This window comes from Mobula birostris, chromosome 3, assembly GCF_030028105.1.
Source record: "Mobula birostris isolate sMobBir1 chromosome 3, sMobBir1.hap1, whole genome shotgun sequence".
NCBI classification, from domain to species: Eukaryota; Metazoa; Chordata; class Chondrichthyes; order Myliobatiformes; family Myliobatidae; genus Mobula; species Mobula birostris.
The window spans coordinates 183172494-183191424 of NC_092372.1; the positions used below are offsets into that span (position 1 = coordinate 183172494).

Here is an 18931-nt window from a genome sequence, read left to right on the forward strand (position 1 = left end):
TATTCCATATGTGCTTGTGTATGTGAAAACTGGGCCCCAAGCCATGGAGTGCCTGGCAGGCGACAGATGATCCCAGTGGGCTGGGGGGTGGGGTCTGAACTATGTACATGCATATTCCGCTTTGTTGCATTTTACTGATCTACTAAATGGGTTTGTTGTCTTGTATCTGCGAGGGCAGGATCTCAAGCCATGGTATCGCTGGGGGTGTGGGGGCATGTGATAGGGGGGCATTATGAGTCAAGACTCTTTTATTCTGTGATCATGATCTTGTGTGTGCTGTACTGTGTGTGACTGTAGGTAATGTGCTTGCACCTTGACCCTGTAGTAACGCTGTCTCATTTGGTTGCATGACAATTAAACTTGAATCGAAGTGATTGAACTGAGAGTTGTGTTCCAAACTACTCTGCTGATCACTGCATTTCTGATTCACTAAGGAAGACAGCTTTGCTGAAGTTAATTGTGGGAAATAGCTATGCCAAATGAAGCAAGCATCAGCCAGGAAATATCCCGAACATAAAATCATAAAGTCAAAGAAATATGCAGTAAACAAGCTCTGAACATTAAGCAACCATTAGTGCTACACTAATGCCATTTTTTCTATTTTCCTATCAGCTCCCCCCAGACTCACCCCTCACTCACCTACACAATAGCGGCAATTTCCGGTGAATAATTAACCTCACAACCCATATGTTCTACGTGTGGGAGGAACCTGGAGAACCCAGGAGAAACTCCTGTGGTCACAAGGAGAAGGTACTGACTCCACTGGAGATCAGGATTGAAACCTGAGAGGCAGCAGTTTTACTTAACGTAAACTACACTAAGAAAATAATAGTGAGTTACAGAGGGATCAACATCAATAAGATGAGAATACATCTGGCACAGTACTTGAAATCAAAGCTTGCCAGCCAACTATAATTGCACAATTGGATGAATTTACATTTTGAAATATTTCAGTTTGAGTCATGCTGTACTGTTCTAAGATAGAAGGAAGTGTAATTTAAGATTGAGCTGGCTAGTTGATCAAAGAATATACAGAACAGAGTAAAGCAAAATAAAATAATTTATGACAGATCCCAGAGAGCCAAGCTGATTGCAGGAAGTTGGAAAAGGAATTGAATAAGGAAAGCAAGGCAAAGACAGAGTTTGAGAAAGTTCAAATCTCAAAATAAATTTATTATCAAAGTAATATATGTCACCATATACAACCCTGAGGTTCATTTTTTTCAGGCATATACCAGTGCTTTCAAGAAATACAATATAATCAATGAAAGACCGAACACCCAACAGGATGGACAAACAGCAAATGTGCAAAAAACAACAAACTGTGGAAATACGAGTGAGGTTGAGTGAAGTTTCCCTTCTCGTTCAAGAGCCTGATGATTGAGGGATAATAACTTTCCTGAACCTGGAGGTGGGGTCCTGAGGCACCCGTACTTTTGTCCTGATGGCAGCAGCAAGAAGAGTGCATGGCCTGGATGATTAGGGTCCTCTTTGTTGGATGCAACGTTCCTGTGACAACACTTCATGCAAATGTGCACGGTGGTGGGGAGGGATTTACCTGTGTGTACTGAGCTCTATCCATCACTTTTTGCAGGACTTTTTGTTCAAAGGCATTGGTCTCTTGAATCTGGTATCTGGATCTCTTGTATCTTACTTGGTCAACAGACCTGAATGCCACTGATCTGGTTCTCAGCTAATTGCAGATCTTGTGGTTTTTCCAAGGCTTCTGGTTGGAGAGAACTCTTGAGTGATTTTGTAGAGCACACTCTTCTATGACTGCTTTTATAAAGTCCGTGACGACTTTAATGTATTTGTTCAGATCCTCTGATATGCCCTTGAACACAGCCCAGTCCACTGACTTGAAGCAATCCCATAGCCGCTCCTCTGCATCCTGTAACCACCTTGTTGTTGTCCTTATCTCTGGAGCCTTGTTCTTTAGCCTCTGCCTGTATGGAGGTAGAAGAAGAATGGCCAAGTAAATCAGATTTCCCAAGCTGAGGTTTAGGCATGGAACGGAGGACATTCTTAATCATATCATAGCGATAGTTGAATATGTTGGGGCCCCTGGTGCAGCATGTTATTTGTTGATGGTACTTGGGCAAATATTTCTTCAAACAGGCCTGAATGAAATACGCGACAATAGTTTGAAAGGTGTCAGGGTAGGGTGGTTCATGTTTGCTGATGTCAGCATTCAATACTTTGGGAGTCACTGTTTAACATCTACCATTTGCAGTATGTAAACTGAGGGCAGAATCATTGAGGAGAACACTCCTCAGAAGTAGAACAGTTGGCACTTAACCATTAGATGTTTCTGGTTGAGGGAACGACAGTAGGGACAAGACCATTGTGTCTAAACACTACAAGGAGTTTTTCATGGAACACAGACCCCTACCTTTTGCCTTCTCTGAAACAGTAGTCCAGTCCATCCTGTTTATCTAGAAGCCCTCGGGTCTTACTGACGTATTCTACACGTCGGGAGTGAGCCATATCTTCGTGTAGTGTAAAACACAGCAATTTCTCATTTCTCTCTGCTACAACAATCTTGCCCTTGGGCCCTCAACCTTGTTCTCCAGCGACCGTACTTTTGCTAACAGGATGCTGGGTAGAGGGAATTTCATTCCCCTGTGTTTCAATCTAATTTGGCATCCTCCCCTCCTTCTTCTCTTACTTTCGTGGCAATGTACCATCATCTGCTTAAAGGTGCCGTATCTGCGTGCTTGAGAGTTAAGTCCACCAAGTCCTTCCATAGATTGTGAAATTGTTAGTTTTGGTAACATGTTTTAAAAGTACATTACCTAAGGGAAAATTACAGGCTACAATTTGCAGTGAAAGTAGGTCAGAAGAAATATATTTTGTTTTGTAAGCTGCCGCAACACATCACAGTGGTTCACCAGCACCATTTTGTCTGCAAGAATAAAAAGCTGCAGACTTAAGAGGGAATCCCAAAATATTCAAACAGGAAATATGCTATAGGGAGAGAAGTGGGATTAATGAACGTCTCAAAAGGGAATCTATTCATGAAGACAATGGTGCTGAAAGAGTATTTGTATGTCAACCTTCACCAAGGAACAAAACTGCTGCTGGAGTCTCAGCAAAAGAAGATGTGATTGAGCTTTTTGGACAGGATAAAAACTGATAATCCTAGGAATTGACTTAGACTACAGAACTGATGAAGAGTCTTTAATCTTGGACATCTTCACTATTGATCAATGTTTCTAAGGCTTCATCCATTGATCTCCAATCTGCTAGTGATTGTGCTATCATTGCACATGATCATCTATCTGCAGCAGGTCCCTTGCAGGAAGTTACCCAAGTCTGGACTCTTGTTCCTCACGCAGAGACCAAGGCTCTTCACCTGCATGGTCAGGGCCATGCAAATTCAGCTGATTTCATCTTTCACTATCAATAATCATGGACAATACAATACTGCACAGGACTCTGTGCACTGTTAGCTTATCTGGGAAATTGCTTTGGAGTGCCTTCACTGATTTAATCTACAGAATGACATCCATGTCCAGGTGTATTGCTTGGTTATGATCCCAACTGTTCTTTTATACAGTAGGTGTACTATCTCACTGAATTACCAACATTAACTAGGATCAGAAGAGATACAGGCCCTCCCTGGGTTATGATTTCCCGTTTATATTAAATGAAACCAATAATCAATCTGGAAAAAAATCTGTAAACTTCTCGTAAAAATCAGATACCATTGTCTCTAAGGGCATGGGTTGCCAGTTTTACCACTGGAAGCCACTTAAAGGAGTTTCTTTGGAAACTGATGCACAAAAATTTCTTGATACTTATATAACAAGATTAAACCTGTCAGTTTCTGCTCAGTTTGACATGAACAGAGGCTGTTACATGTTGCAGGAAGCCTGTCAGTACTTCCTGTTCAGTTTTAAATTGATTGGGTAATTAGGCAATTGCTAAGGCCAATACAAATAATTTGAGTTTGAATAGGTCAGGAGAATTGAACCTTTGGCTGAATAGTCTTCAATGAGAGAGGCAAAACCTCGGTTGAGGTTTCTGTTGCTTCTTTTTATTTCTTTATTTCTTTATTACTCCATAGGTAGAGCAGTGAGAATAGATTCAATCTCAGTGATGTCTTCCTCTTGCATGTTGTGGGAGGTTTGGGCAAACTTCAATCTCCCTGATGAAATGCAGAATACCTCTGTGGCCATTCCCAACAATAACAAGTGTAACACTTTGAGTACTATTGGGAAGGGTGAAAACAACCTACCAGGGGAAAGCCACAGCAGCCAGGTCTGTAGCATTGAGTGGCTCTGTGGCTCAGGAAGGAAAAGGGAATTAGAGGAGTGTGGTGGTGATGATGGGGATTCAGTTTTTAAGGGAACAGACAGGAGATTTTATGAACATGATAGAGACTCCCTAATGGTATCTTATTTCCCAGGTGCTAAGGTTGTGGATGTCTCAGATTGGGTCCACAGCATTCTTATTATTTTTATTTTTTTTAATAAGCTAAAAAAAAAGAATGAGACATAACATTAGAAGGATGCCTATTGTACAAAGTGCTCAAAAATACTAAACATTAAATCTCAAAAACGGGCTGTGAGAAATCAGCTGGGGGGAAATTGCTCATCCACCCCTGGCCTCGTCCAGGTAGGCAAGAAATGGATCACAGATAGCCGAAATTTTTTAATTGAATTGGTTCTCAAGAACCTAAGTTTCTCCATCTGTATTACTGAGATCATATCAGCCATCCATTTCCGAAAGGAAGGGGGAGAAGGTAATCTCCATTCCCTCAAGATAAGTCTTTTGGCAACAATCATCCCTAGCATCAGAGACTGTTGACTGTTGCAGGGAAACAAATAGTAGATTGCGAGACCAGCTTCCAAGGGGAAGGATCTTTTATAGGCCTTTGAGTACTAGTCGAATATTTTGGACCAAGATCCAGTCAGTAATGGGAAAATCAAAAGGTGTGTGACAACGTGACTCCCGTCCCTTGGCATATATCACACATTGGCGAGACAGAAGGGTAAATCCTGTGCAATCTAAGTTTAGAGTAATGGAGACAATGGACAAATTTAAACTGGATCAGTTGGTGTCTGCTGTTAACAGAACAAGCCTGTATCATAGACAAACACTTATCCCAGGCAGCTTCAGATAATTCAATGCCCAACTCTTCTCTCCAGGTATCTCTAATCTTCATAGTAAATGCTGCAGTGCAATTATCAAACAAACGTACAAACTTAGAAACGAGATGCCTGGAATCAGGAGGGTTCTTTAAAATGTCAAAAACCACATGTTTCCCTGGAAGGAGACCTCTGTACAAACACCAATCTGTTTCAATCTCTCCTTTCTATCCTCATGGTCAGATAAAACCTACCATGCTTGGAGGGAGAAGGGTCCAGTTTCTATTGAAGACCTGTACATAGAGGGAGGGTTTGCAACATTTAGTCTGCTGAAAGAGAAATTTGAGCTGCCTCATTCGCACTTTTTTTATTACTTACAAATTAGACACTACGTTCAATCTAAGATTTATAATTTTGAAATCCTTCCAGTGGTCCACAGCATTCTTAAGGGGAAGGATGAGAAGCCAGAAATTGTAATGGATATTGGTACTAACTACATAGCTAGGAAATGTGAAGAGATCCTGAGGTTGAATATGTAGAGCTAGGAAGGAAGCTGAAGAGCAGGACCTCAAGAGTAGTAATTTCTGGACTGCTGCCTGTGCCTCACACCAGTAAGTTAAGAATAGGATGATACAGAAGATGAATGAGTAGCTGAAGTACTGGTATAAGGGTCAGGATTTTTTCAATCTTGTCAACATATCCAATCCAGAAAAATGTGAAGTGATGCACTTTGGAAGTTTGAAATTGATGGCAGAGTAGAAGATTATGGCAAGATTAATAGCAGTGTGGAGGAATAGAGGGATCTAGTGATCCACATCCCTTAAAATTACAGTGCAAATAGACAGGGTGGTTAAGAAAGCATGTGGTGTGTTGGCTTTCATCAGTCAGAAGACGGAGTTCATGAGCTGTGAGCTAACGTTGCAGTTCTATGAATCTCTGGTTCAATCACACTCGAGTTCAGTTTGATCGCCTTATTATAGGAATGATACAGAAACTTTAGAAAGCACACAGAGATTGACTAGGATCATAAAGCATATCTTTAGGAGGATAGATTGAATTAGCTAGGGCTTTACTCTTTGGAGCAAAGGAAAATGACAGGTGACTTGATACAGGTGTACAAGACATTAAGAGGTATAAATAGAGTTAACTGTCAGACTTTTTCCCAGGGCAAAATTGGGTAATACGAATGGGCATAATTTTAAGGTGGGTGGAAGAAAATATAGGGGAGTTTCTGAGTTGAGTTTTTTTTTCTTTACAGAGTGGTAGGTGCATGGAATACACTGCCAGGGATGGTGGTAAATGCAGATACATCAGGGACATTTAAAGGACTCAGATAAGCACGTGGGTTAAAGAAAAAATGGAGGGCTATGTGGGAAGGAAGGGTTAAGGAGTAGGTTAAAAAGTTGGCACAATATTGTGTACTATGTTCTATGATACTCTGCTGAACAATATAACAGCCAATGATTATCCAAGCCCATCAAGACCAGCCACTGAGAATAGAATATTCTGATTCTGTACCATTGTAACTAGGCAGGAGAAGATAATAAATGAGGTTGCCCTTCATCAGTCAGGCCATTGAGTAAAAGAGTTGGGATGTCATGTTCCATCCGTAAAGACATCAGTGAGACTGCACCTGTAGTATTGTGTGCAGTTCTGATCACCACACTATAGGATTAAGCTAGAGAGGTTACCGAAAAGTTTCACAAAGATGTTGGCAGAACTAGAAAGCTTGAGTTATCAAGCGAAACTGGATAAGCTGGGACTTTTTTTTTCCACCTGGAGCAAAGGATGCTGAGGGGTGACCTTACAAAGTTTTATAAAATCATGAGGGGAACAGATAAGGTCACAATTTTTCCTCCGGTGTAGGGGAATCTAAAACTAGAAAGCATAGGGAGGAAGGGGGACAAGGCGAAAGGTTTAAAGCAGCAACATTCTCAAACACAGAGTATGGAATAAACGACCAGAGAAAATGGTGGGGACAGAAACAGTTATAACATTTAATAGACATTGGGACAGGTATGTAGATTGGAAAGGTTTAGAGGGACATGTGACTACCTCACGTTGCAGGTAAGCAGCTTGGTCAGTGTGGATGAGTTGGACCAATGGTCTACTTCCTTTCAGTATAATTCTTTGACTAAGACTACAGTACTAATAGGTGTCTTTAACAATAATCTCATTGAGATAATGGTGAGGCATTAACTCGCGTGAGTTTTGGGAACAGTACAGATGTTCTGTTTTTAACTCTCCGAACAAGTTCCATGCTATCAACTCATCCAGTGCTGGAGATCCTATGACAATCAAAGACAAATTACAAAGATACTATGAGGGTATAGCTCAAGAAATAGACATTGCTATAACAAGCTGGGAAGAACCGCCCATCAACTGTTGTCAGTGGGACCTAAAGGAGTCTTTCCTTTAAAAAAAACCCTTGATGTTAAAGCTGATATGGGAGCCTTAAAGATAATTTTTTAAAAAAAGAAAGCCACTAACAGCAACTTGCTCTCCCAAATCAGAACACCTATAATTTCTACAAATGGCACCGTGGGTCCAAGGCTGAGTCATTGTTCATCTCAGGATCCATCAGGAAGCCATTTTTGCAGGGATCATGATTGAAGGATAAATCCAAAAGAGTAGTATAATCAGTAAAACTTGGGGAATAATTACTAACATGTAACACAACATGTCATTTGCAGGTACAAATTTGGGACATTGTGATTTCGAATTTGATCTGTGCTCTTGGAGGCAGTGGAGAAATGATAATTTTGATTGGATCCTTAAAGAGGGGAGTATCCCAACACTGGGGACAAGCCCAACCACTGACCATACACTGAGAACTCCAGCTGGTCATTACATATATATTGAAAGCCCATTTCCACATCTTCCAGGACATATGGCAAGACTTTCTGGGCCATCTATCAGCAAGATAAGCAAAGACTGCAAGGTAAGACTGGTATTATCAGCTGATATTTTTGGATAGCGTCCTTATAAGTAGGAGATAGGTTCTCAGTCTAGACTGTAGCAAAAAGCCAAGGACATTTAGAACATTCAGCTGGTGGATTTTTTTCTCTTTATGATAGTTGAATAAAGGGTGTCATGTTTATTGTTATACAGTCCACAGTAACGATAGCTTCAAAAATTCTTCTGTTAATGGACCTTCCACCAACCACTGCTCAAGGCACCCAAAGGTGTACAGCATCTACATCTAACTGAGCTAAAACACCACAACCTTGTTTCACAGGAGAGTAGATTGGGGAAGGCAAAGATTGTTAACGTATGTATCATGAACTAGGTGCCAAAGCAGAGAAATGTATCTCATGAAGTAACGTCTAGAGGTGGTTGTTGTTGGGGACCATTGCTCCTTTCCAGGCACCTCTGTACTTCAGGTTTGACAAGTTTACAGCTGTGGTAGAGACAGGATCCAGTATACCTTTCAATGGGGAATTGGATAATTATATACAATGAAGCAATTGAAAGGCTCTTGAAACAGGGAAAATAAATAGAACCAGAGAGTTGCCCTGGTAGGGAATCAGCATGAACTTGATGAGGGAAATACCATAAACATTCCATGATTCCATAAGAACTCAGAAGAGTTTAATGGAAACCTGAGGGCACGTGGCCAAGTGGTTAAGGCGTTGGGCATGTGGCCAAGTGGTTAAGGCGTTCATCTAGGTACCTTAAGGTCGCTAGTTCGAGCCTCAGCTGTGGCAGCATGATTGGGCCCTTGAAGCAAGGCACTTAATCACGCATTGCTCTAGTCTGTGCGAGGAGTGGCGCCCCACACAGACTTCCAATCTGCGCCTTGTAAGGCATGAAAATGCCCGACGCAGGCCTCTCATGGTCTGAGTCGACGTTCTCCCGAGGGCCAACTTCTTCACTCAGAGAGTGGTGTGAGTTCAGAGTGAACTGCAAGCAGTGGATGTGGGTTTGACTGCAACATTTAAGAGAATTTTGGATAGGTTCGTGGACGGGAGGGTTACAGTGGTCTATGGTCCAGGTGCGGTTTGATGGGACTTGTCAGAATAACAGTTTGACACGGACTGGATGGGCTGAGAGGCTGGATTTGTGCTGTACTGCTCTCTGACTCTGTGCTCACTGCGATAAGTCATCCCCACATAATCATTGGGTACTCACCTCACTATAGGAAGGATGTGGAAGCATTGGAAAGGGTACAGAGGAGATTTACCAGGATGCTGCCTGGTTTAGAGAGTATGATTATGAATACACATAGTCCTCTTTTATTGTCATTTAGCAATGCATGCATTAAGAAATGATACATTATTTCCTCCGGTGTGATATCACAAAACACAGGACAAACCAAGACTGAAAAAACTGACAAAACCGCATAATTATAACATATAGTTACAAACAGTGTAACAATACCATAACTTGATGAAGAAGTCCGTGAGCACAGTAAAGTTCAAAGTTTCTCAAATGTCCCACATCTCACGCAGACGGGAGAAGGAAGCAAAAAACACTCTCCCTGCCATGCCGACCACAATCCAACCCTGAGTATTCCGAAAACTTCGAGCTCTGATTAGCTCTCCAACACTGAGTACTGAGCGCTATCTCTGTTCAAACGATTCGATCTCCTTCTCGGTCGCCAAAAGCAGGCAAGGCCGGGGATTTTGAGGCCTACCCTCTGAAAGAATTCCGACCACACAGTAACAACAGCAGCGGACGGGCGTTTCAAAAATTTCTCCAGATGTTCCTCTGTGCTTTCACGTCCATTCTCCATCAAATCAGAACTGTCCACGGCCCATATTTAACAGATATGATACCATTTTTCATCGGAGGGCTGCGCACGCGCGGCGCGTCGCCATCTTCTCCTCCCGCCTATGTATGCATTATGATCAGAGATTAAGGGAGCTAGGGCTTTACTCTTTGGAGAGAAGGAGGATGAGAGGAGACATGATAGAGGTATACAAGATATTAAGAGGAATAGATAGAGTGGATAGCCAGCGCATCTTTCCCAGGGCACCACTGCTCAGTACAAGAGGACATGGGTTTAAGGTAAGGGGAGGGAAGTTCAAGGGGGATATTAGAGGAAGGTTTCTTACTCAGAGAGTGGTTGGTGCATGGAATGCACTGCCTGAGTCAGTGGTGGAGGCAGATACACTAGTGAAATTTAAGAGACTACTGGACAGGTATATGGAGGAATTTAAGGTGTGGGGTTATATGGGAGGCAGGGGTTTAAGGGTTGGCACAACGTAGGCCAAAGGGCCTGTACTGTGCTGTACTATTCTATGTTCTATGATCTATAAATATTGCTCCGAGTTAATTTTTTTTTGTCTTCCACCTTTAGAGTCGGGACCTACTCAATGAAATTTTGAATGTTTCATGAGAGCTTAAGAACTCTTTATTTTCTAATAAAGGGCAACATTGGAGAAATATTTTACATGATTTCAGTATGTGACCACGCATACAGCATGTAGTATGGAAAAGCTGCTGCTTCTAGTAATCACTAGAACATTTTAGCTATGTAGTAGACAGTGATTGATTGCACCCAATGGTGAACAAATACAATTGACCGATCTATCTGCATGACAGAGTCAGGCATACGTTGATAAGCCAAATCAGCAGAATGTGTAATATCTCTTGTAAAGCTAAAGCAGCAAGCAAGCTGAGAAATCAAGCTTTTCTGAAATCTAGGTTTACAATAATTTGGCCTTCATCCCTTCAATGGTTCAGCCAATGAGTGCACTGTATGATCAAATATCCATAATAAGACTAGGAGTTATTCGGGTTTATGGGCTATTTATTGCACTGTGAATGTCTGTGGATTACGGGGATAACAAATAATGACATTAAAAACATCTTGTATGATATTTGACAATCAGAATCTGACACAATATTTTGATTTACTTGTTGGTTATTATGGTTTATAACTTGCCTTGAGGCACTGAAACATAAACCTGGATCTTTAGTATATAAGTGCCAATTACATGTAATTTTCACTAAGGATTATAGATATATGGGCTTCTTGCATCCATGCCTATCAATGTGTTGAGTACCTTGGCTACCACACTGTGGTCACAACAATATCTGGGTGATAGACAGATAAAGAGGAGCACAAGTTCTCGGATGAACAAATGGTCTGACTAGAGAGGTCCACAAGATCTGTTTTTGAAGCTGCCCATGAGGCAAGTGTTAACAGGTATGGATAAACCATTAGCCTCTACAAGTATGTTTATTAGCAGTCTCTGAGGTGACATAACTTATCGATTATGATTGATTACCGTGGATAACAGTATCAAAACCTGGCACTGATGTACATTCTATGAACTGCAGAGAACAGGGTTCCTTTCTAAAAACTTTAACGGTCCATCCTGTTGAAAACATTTTTAAACTAACACCCTCTTCTAAAATCATAGTCATAGTCATAGTCATAGTCATAGTCATACTTTATTGATCCCAGTTTTGGTTGTAAATTGGTTTTCGTTACAGTTGCACCATAAATAATAAATAGTAATAGAACCATAAATAGCTAAATAGTAGTATGTAAAATATGCCAGTAAATTATGAAATAAGTCCAGGACCAGACTATTGGCTCAGGGTGTCTGACCCTCCAAGGGAGGAGTTGTAAAGTTTGATGGCCACAGGCAGGAATGACTTCCTATGACGCTCTGTGTTGCATCTCGGTGGAATGAGTCTCTGGCTGAATGTACTCCAATCTTTCCTGTGAAGAAATCATCTTGAACTCCTTCCAGTCAAACTAATTTACACTGGCTACTTCTTTCTGTGTAGAAACAAAAAATGCTGAAATCACCCAACTGATCAAACATCATCTATGGATGGAGAAACATTTAATGTTCAAAAGACCTTCAATGAACATTTCCTATTTTAATTTCAGATTTCCAGCAACTTCAGTTTTTGTTTGGTTTATTGATCTTTCAAAATTAATCCTTTTTGAATCCATCAACAGATCGTTTGTTTCAGCTCATCTGTTTGGCTTGAGGTGGATCTTTTTTAAATGTGTATGCCTGACAAACAGTGTACAAATGTGTTTCTCTTAGAAAATGCTAAATTGATTCTTGTTACACACTAGTGCTGTGACTTTTGTTATCAGTATGCTATTTTGGTCACTTGTGATTATCAGGTCAGCTTATCAGAGGGCAACTTCTGTGGCCATCTAATGCAGTACGTCTGAAAGTAGTCATACATTACATTGACTAGTTCAGTGGCTAGAATGAATTTTTTTTTATTAGTCTGACCTTTCTATGCACCAGGACTTTCGTCATCTCCCTCTAGAATAAATTGCCTGTCTGTTTATTTTAACCTACCTCTTCCTGTATTTTCCTGTATGCTTTGCTTGAAAGTTTGCCCTCTACCCATGTAAGTAACTCCTTTTATTTCCCAGAATATGTTGATGTACGGAGTCACACCATCTTATTTCCTCACAATCTGTCATTTTTGAACAATGGGTCCCACTGCATTTGATGCATCTGCATCAATAATGTTTAATTTTGTTTTTGAAATATTCTTTGAATTATATTTCTAATAGCATAAGACAAAGGAGTAGAACTAGGCCATTCAACCCATCATGTCTGCTCCACCATTCCATCATGGCAGATCCTGGATCCTACTCAATCCCATACACCTGCATTCTCTCCACATCCTTTGATGCCCTGACTGATCAGGAAACAGTCAACTTCAGCCTTAAATATACACTCGGACTTGACCTCCACCACCGTCTGTGGCAGAGTATTCCACATATTCACTACTCTCTGGCTAAAAAATATCCTCTTTACCTGTTTTAAAGGGTCACCCCTCAATTTTGAGGTTGTGCCCTCTAGTTCTGGATACTCCCACCATAGGAAACATCTTCTCTATATCCAGCCTATCTGGCCCTTTCAACATTCAGTAGGTTTCAATGAGATCCTCCCACATTCTTCTAAATTCCAGTGAGTACAGGCCCAAAGCTGCTAAGCACTCCTTGTATGTTAACCCTTTAATTCCTGGAATCATCCTCGTGAACCTCTACTGGACTCTCTCCAATAACAACACATCTTGCATGCGCAGCCCCTTGGTGAAAAATGATATCGTATCCGTTAAATAGGGGCTGTGGACAATTCTGATTTGATGGAAACAGACGTGAAAGCACAGAGGAACATCTGGAGAAATTTCTGAAATGCCAGTTCGCTGCTGTTGTTACTGCGCGGTCAGGAATCTTCCGGAGGGAAGACCTCAAAATCCCCAGCTTTGCCTGCTGTTGGCGACCGAGATTGAGGTTGAATCGTTCGGACAGAGGTGGCGCTCAGTACTCGGTGTCGGAGGGCTGATCGGAGGCTCGAAGTTTTCAGATGACTCAGAGTCAGACTGTGTTCAGGCATGGCAGGGAGAGTTTTTCTTCCTTCTCCTGTCTGCGTGAGATGTGGGACATTTGAAAGATTTTGAACTTTTTACTGTGCTCATGGACTTCTTCATCAAGTTATGGTATTGTTGCACTGTTGTAACTATATGTTATAATTATGTGGTTTTGTTAGTTTTTTCAGTCTGTGTTTTGTGATATCACACCGGAGGAAATATTGTATCATTTCTTAATGCATGCATTACTAAATGACAATAAAAGTGGACTGTGTGTCTTCATAATCTAAGATCCTTTCAGAGATATGGGACCCAAAACTGTTGACAATACTCCAAATGTGGCCTGACTAGTGTCTTATAAAGGCTCAGCATTATCTCCTTGCTTCTTTTTTCTACTCCCTTTGAAATAAATGCCAACATTGCATTTGCCTTCTTTACCACAGACTCAACCTGTAAATTAACCTTCTGGGAGTCTTGCACAAGGGCTCCTAAGTGCCTCTGCACCTCTGATGTTTGAACCTTCTCCCCATTTAGATAATAGTCCGCATTATTGTTCATTTTACCAAAATGTATCATCGTCATAACCCAACTGTATTCTGTCTGCCACTTTTTTGCCATTCTTCCAATTTGTCTAAGCCTGCTGCAGTTTCATTGCTTCCTCAGCACTACCTACCCCTCCACTTATCTTAATATCATCCGCAAACTTTGCCACAAAGCCATCAATTCCATCACTGAAATCATTGACAAACAATATGAAAAGCAGCAGTCCAAATACTGACCCCTGAGGAACACCACTAGTCAATGGCAGCCAACCAGTAAAGGCCCCTTTGATTCTCACTCGCTGCCTCCTGCCTGTCAGCAAGTCTGCTATCCATGTCTTTCCTGTAACACCATAGGATTTTATCTTGTAAAGCAGCCTCTTGTGGCACCTTATCAAACACCTTCTGAAAATCCAAATAAATGACATCCATTGCCTCTCCTTTGTCCACCTTGCTTGTTACTTCCTCGAAGAGCTCCAACAGATTTGTCAGGCAAGATTTCCCTTCACAGAAACCATGCTGACTTTGAATTATTTCATCATTAGTCTCCAAGTACTTTGCAAACTCATCCTTAATAATGGACCCTGACACTTCCCCAACCATTGAGGTTAGGCTAATTGGCCTATAATTTCCTTTCTTTTGCCTTCCTCCCTTCTTAAAGAGTGGAGTGACATTTACACCAAATGCCTCAAGGACGTGTGTTTCAAGCAATCATAACTACACTTTTATAGGTTTAATGTTTTATTCCTAAGATTATTTGATTTCTCTTTATAGCCAACTTGTTTATAACTTTGTTTATTTCCTTTTCATGTTTCTCTAAGCAATCACTCTTTGCGTTTTTTTCTGAGAGCAATTGGGTTAACTTAGCACAAATGAAGCAAACCACATTTGAATATCTTCACTTATTCAATTTGACATCATTCCTTCCACATAGTTTCACCGGCAAATTAGCAATAGATTTACTTATAAGACCATAAGATATAGGAGCAGAGTTAGACCATTTGGCCCATCAAGTCTGTTCTGCCATTTCATCATGACTGTTCCATTCTTCCTCTCAGCCCCAATCTCCTGCCTTCCCCCGTATCACTTATGCCCTGACCAATCAAGGATCAATCAACCTCTGCTTTAAATATACATAAAGGCTTGGCCTCCACAGCTGCCTGTGGCAACAGATTCCGTGGATTCACCATTCTCTGGCTATGTGGGCTTTGTATGGTACAATACACTAGATAGAATATTAAATTATGACTTTGAAAATCTAGACCTAAAACACAATCTCTAAAGAACATAGAACAGTACATCACAGGAACAGGCTCCTTTTTGCCTACAATAATGTGACAAACCAACTAGTAATCAAATGGCCAACTAAAGTTATCCCATCTGCCTACACAATGTCCATATCTTCCCATTTTCCTCACGTGTATGTGCCTATCTAAATATCTCTTATGTTTGTAAAACCATAAGACCTTAAAACATGGGAGCAGAATTGGGCTGCTTAGAGCATCAAGTCTGCTCCACCCTTTTGAATCATGGCTAATTTATTACTCACTATTCTCATGAACCTCCTCTCCAAGTGCCAGAACATAATTTTTTAGATAAGGGACATAAAACTGCTCACAATACTCTAAATGCTGTCTAACCAATGTCTTATAAATCCTCAGCCTTACATCCTTGCTCTATACTGGTCCCCTCAAAATGAATGCTAACATAGAATTTACCTTCCTTACCATTGGCTCAGCCTGCAAGTTAACCTTTTGGGAATCCTGCTCAAGAACTCCCAAGTCCCTTTGCACCTCTGAGTTTTGAAATTTTTCCCCATTTAGAAAATAGACTATGCCTTTATGCTTTCTACCAAAGTGCATGGCCATACACTTCCCCACACTATATCCCATCTGCCACTTCATTGCGCATTCTCTCAAAATGTCTAGGTCCTCCTTCAAACCTCCTGCTTCGTTAGAACACTATCTTCCCCTCCCCCTATCATCATATCATTCATAAACATGGCCACTAAGACATCAATTCCATCGTCCAAATCATTGATATTTAAGATGACCAGAATTTGTTCCAACACTGATCCCTGCAGAATACCACTAGTCACCAGCAGCCACCCAAAAAAAAGGCCCCCTTAATTCTCAGTCATTGCCTGCTAATCTTCTATCCATGCTGGTGTCTCTTCTGTAATACCATGAGTTCTTATCTTGTCAAGCAGCCTCATGTGTGGCAAGTCCCTTCTGAAAATCAAGTAAATGATATCCACTGACTCTCCTTCATTTATCTTGCCTGTTATTTCCTTAAAGAATTCCAACAGATTTGTCAGGCAAGACTTCCCCTTAAGGAAACCATGCTGACTTTGTCCTATTTTATCATGTGCCTCCAAGTACCTCAAAACCTCATCCTTAATGATGAACTCCAACATCTTCCCAACAACTGAAGTCAACCTAACAGTTCCATAATTTCCTTTCTTCTGCCTCCCTCTGTTCTTAAAAAGTGGAGAAATATTTACAATTTTCCAGGCCTCTGGAAACATTCCAGAATCTAGTGATTCTTGAAAAGTCATTACAAATGCCTCCACAATCTCTTCAGCACCCTCTTTCATCACCCTGGGATGTGGTGCAACTGGTCGAGGTGACCTATGGAACTTCAACCTTTCAGCTTCCCAAGTACCTTCTCCTTAATAATAGTAACTACACTCACTTCTGCCCTCTTAACTTCTTGAGCTTCTGGGTTCTCCGGGCCTGTGCAAGCGAGCTAGCTGGAGTGTTTTCTGACATCTTCAACTGCTCCTTGCTTTAGTCTAAGATCCCCTCGTGTTTTAAGAAGGCAACGATAATCCCAGTGCCGAAGAAGAGCAAGGTGGCATGCCTGAATGACTATCGATCTGTGGCTCTGACATCAATTGCTATGAAGTGCTTCGAGAGATTGGTTATGGCACACATCAGCCACAGCCTACCGGTCTACCCCGATGCTTTGCAATTCACCTACTGGAGCAACAGGTCAACGGCAGATGCCATCTCTCTGGCCCTACATCCTTCCTTAGAACACCTGGAGAATAAAGGCGCATACGTAAGGCTCCTTTTCATTGACTACAGCTCTGCCTTTAATACCATCATTCCAAATAAACTGATTCCTAAGCTCCGGAACCTGGGCCTTAGCACTCAGATCTGCAGCTGGATCTTCAACTTCCTCACAGACAGGACCCAGGCTGTAAAAATAGGGGACAAGCTCTCCTCTACAATCACTCTGAGCACCGGTGCCCCACAAGACTGTGTACTCCGCCCCCTGCTGTACTCACTGTACACCCATGATTGTGTAGCCAAGTTTCCATCAAACTCAATATATAAGTTTGCTGATGACACAACAATTGTAGGCCATGTCTGGGGTAATGATGAGTTTGAGTACAGAGAGGAAATTAAGAACCTGGTGGCATGGTGCGAAGACAATAACCTATCCCTCAATGTCAGCAAGATGAAGGAATTGGTTGTTGACTTCAGAAAGAATAGCGGACTGCACAACACAATTTACATCGGTGGTGCGCAAGTGGAACAGGTCAAAAGCTTTAAGTTCCTCGGGGTCAATATCACAAATGACCTGACTTGGCCCAACCAAGCAGAGTTCACTGACAAGAAGGCCCACCAGCACCTTTACTTCCTGAGAAAACTAAAGAAATTTGGCCTGTCCCCTAAAACCCCCACTAATTTTTATAGATGCACAGTAGAAAGCATTCTTCCAGGGTGCATCACAACCTGGTATGGAAGTTGTCCTGTCCAAGACCGAAAGAAGCTGCAGAAGATCGTTAACACAGCGCAGAACATCACACAAACCAGTCTTCCGTCCTTGGACTCACTTTACACCGCACGCTGTTGGAGCAGAGCTGCCAGGATAATTAAGGACACGACCTACACAGCCAACACACTTTTTGTCCCTCTTCCCTCTGGGAGAAGACTTAGGAGCTTGAAGACTCGTATGGCCAGATTTGGGAACAGTTTCTTTCCAACTGTAATAAGACTGCTGAATGGATCCTGACCCGGATCTTGGCCATACCCTCCAAATATCCGGACCCGCCTCTCGTTTTTTCGCACTACCCTACTTTCCATTTGTCTATTTTCTAATTATGATTTATAAATTTAATTTTTTAATATTTACTAATTTTTTACTATTTTTAATATTTAATATTTGTAATCCAGGGAGCAGAAAGCGCAGAATCAAATATCGCTGTGATGATTGTACATTCTAGTATCAATTGTTTGGCGACAATAAGGTGTAAAGTACAACTATTGCATTCCACAGTGAAGATTAATACAAAATACTCAGCAATATTGTCTGACATTTCTTTATTCCCCCATTATTATCTCTCCAGCATCATTTTACAGTGGTCCAACATTCACTCTCACCTCTCGTTTACTGTGTGTGTTCGTCCATCGTCAACATCGATGAGGACCTCAACACCATTATTGATGGTGTCGAGACTAGCGCGTGACTTGGATTTAAGTGAGGGAGAGTTGCGCAGCGTCAGCCTCACTCTCTCTTCCCAATTCCCATCTGGATCCAGTGGCAAGACAGAGTCGAGACGGCTGGAGATGGGACTAGGCGCAGTGGATGACCAGGACGTCTTCTGTGTCTTGTCCTGCTCTACACGTTCCACGACGCTTGCAGAGACCGCCTTCTTGACCATTGGACCTTCCATTGGTCTCGTCCGCTCAATCCACCGGAGTCTGTCTTCACATGCTGGGTTAGACAACTCCCTATCTCACCGAGGGTTTGAGACCCGTCGGCTACCCTCACCTGGTTTAGCCGGCTTGTCGAAGCCGTTGCCCGGGGTGTGGCCGCTGTCGCATGCAAACAGCTACGAGGAGCCACAGGTGAGAGCTGAGTGCCAGGTGGGGACCAAAGGTGGATTAACTGCCTTGAAAAGGACGCGACATGTTCCCCCACCAGAGGTGCTACCCCTCCCTGACACCCCAGTAAAAACAGTAAAAACATATTTTGGTATCCTCT

At 41.8% G+C, this 18931-nt stretch overlaps 1 protein-coding gene across 1 annotated transcript in view; it reads left to right on the plus strand.

Moving 5' to 3' along the window:
- Positions 1 to 18931, plus strand: part of malrd1 (MAM and LDL receptor class A domain containing 1) — a 351826-nt gene that overhangs the window by 154763 nt on the left and 178132 nt on the right. The window contains exon 21 of the mRNA XM_072252046.1: positions 7787 to 8034. Within this exon, the coding sequence (XP_072108147.1) occupies positions 7787 to 8034 (248 nt within the window). The remainder of the gene's footprint in view (positions 1 to 7786; positions 8035 to 18931) is intronic.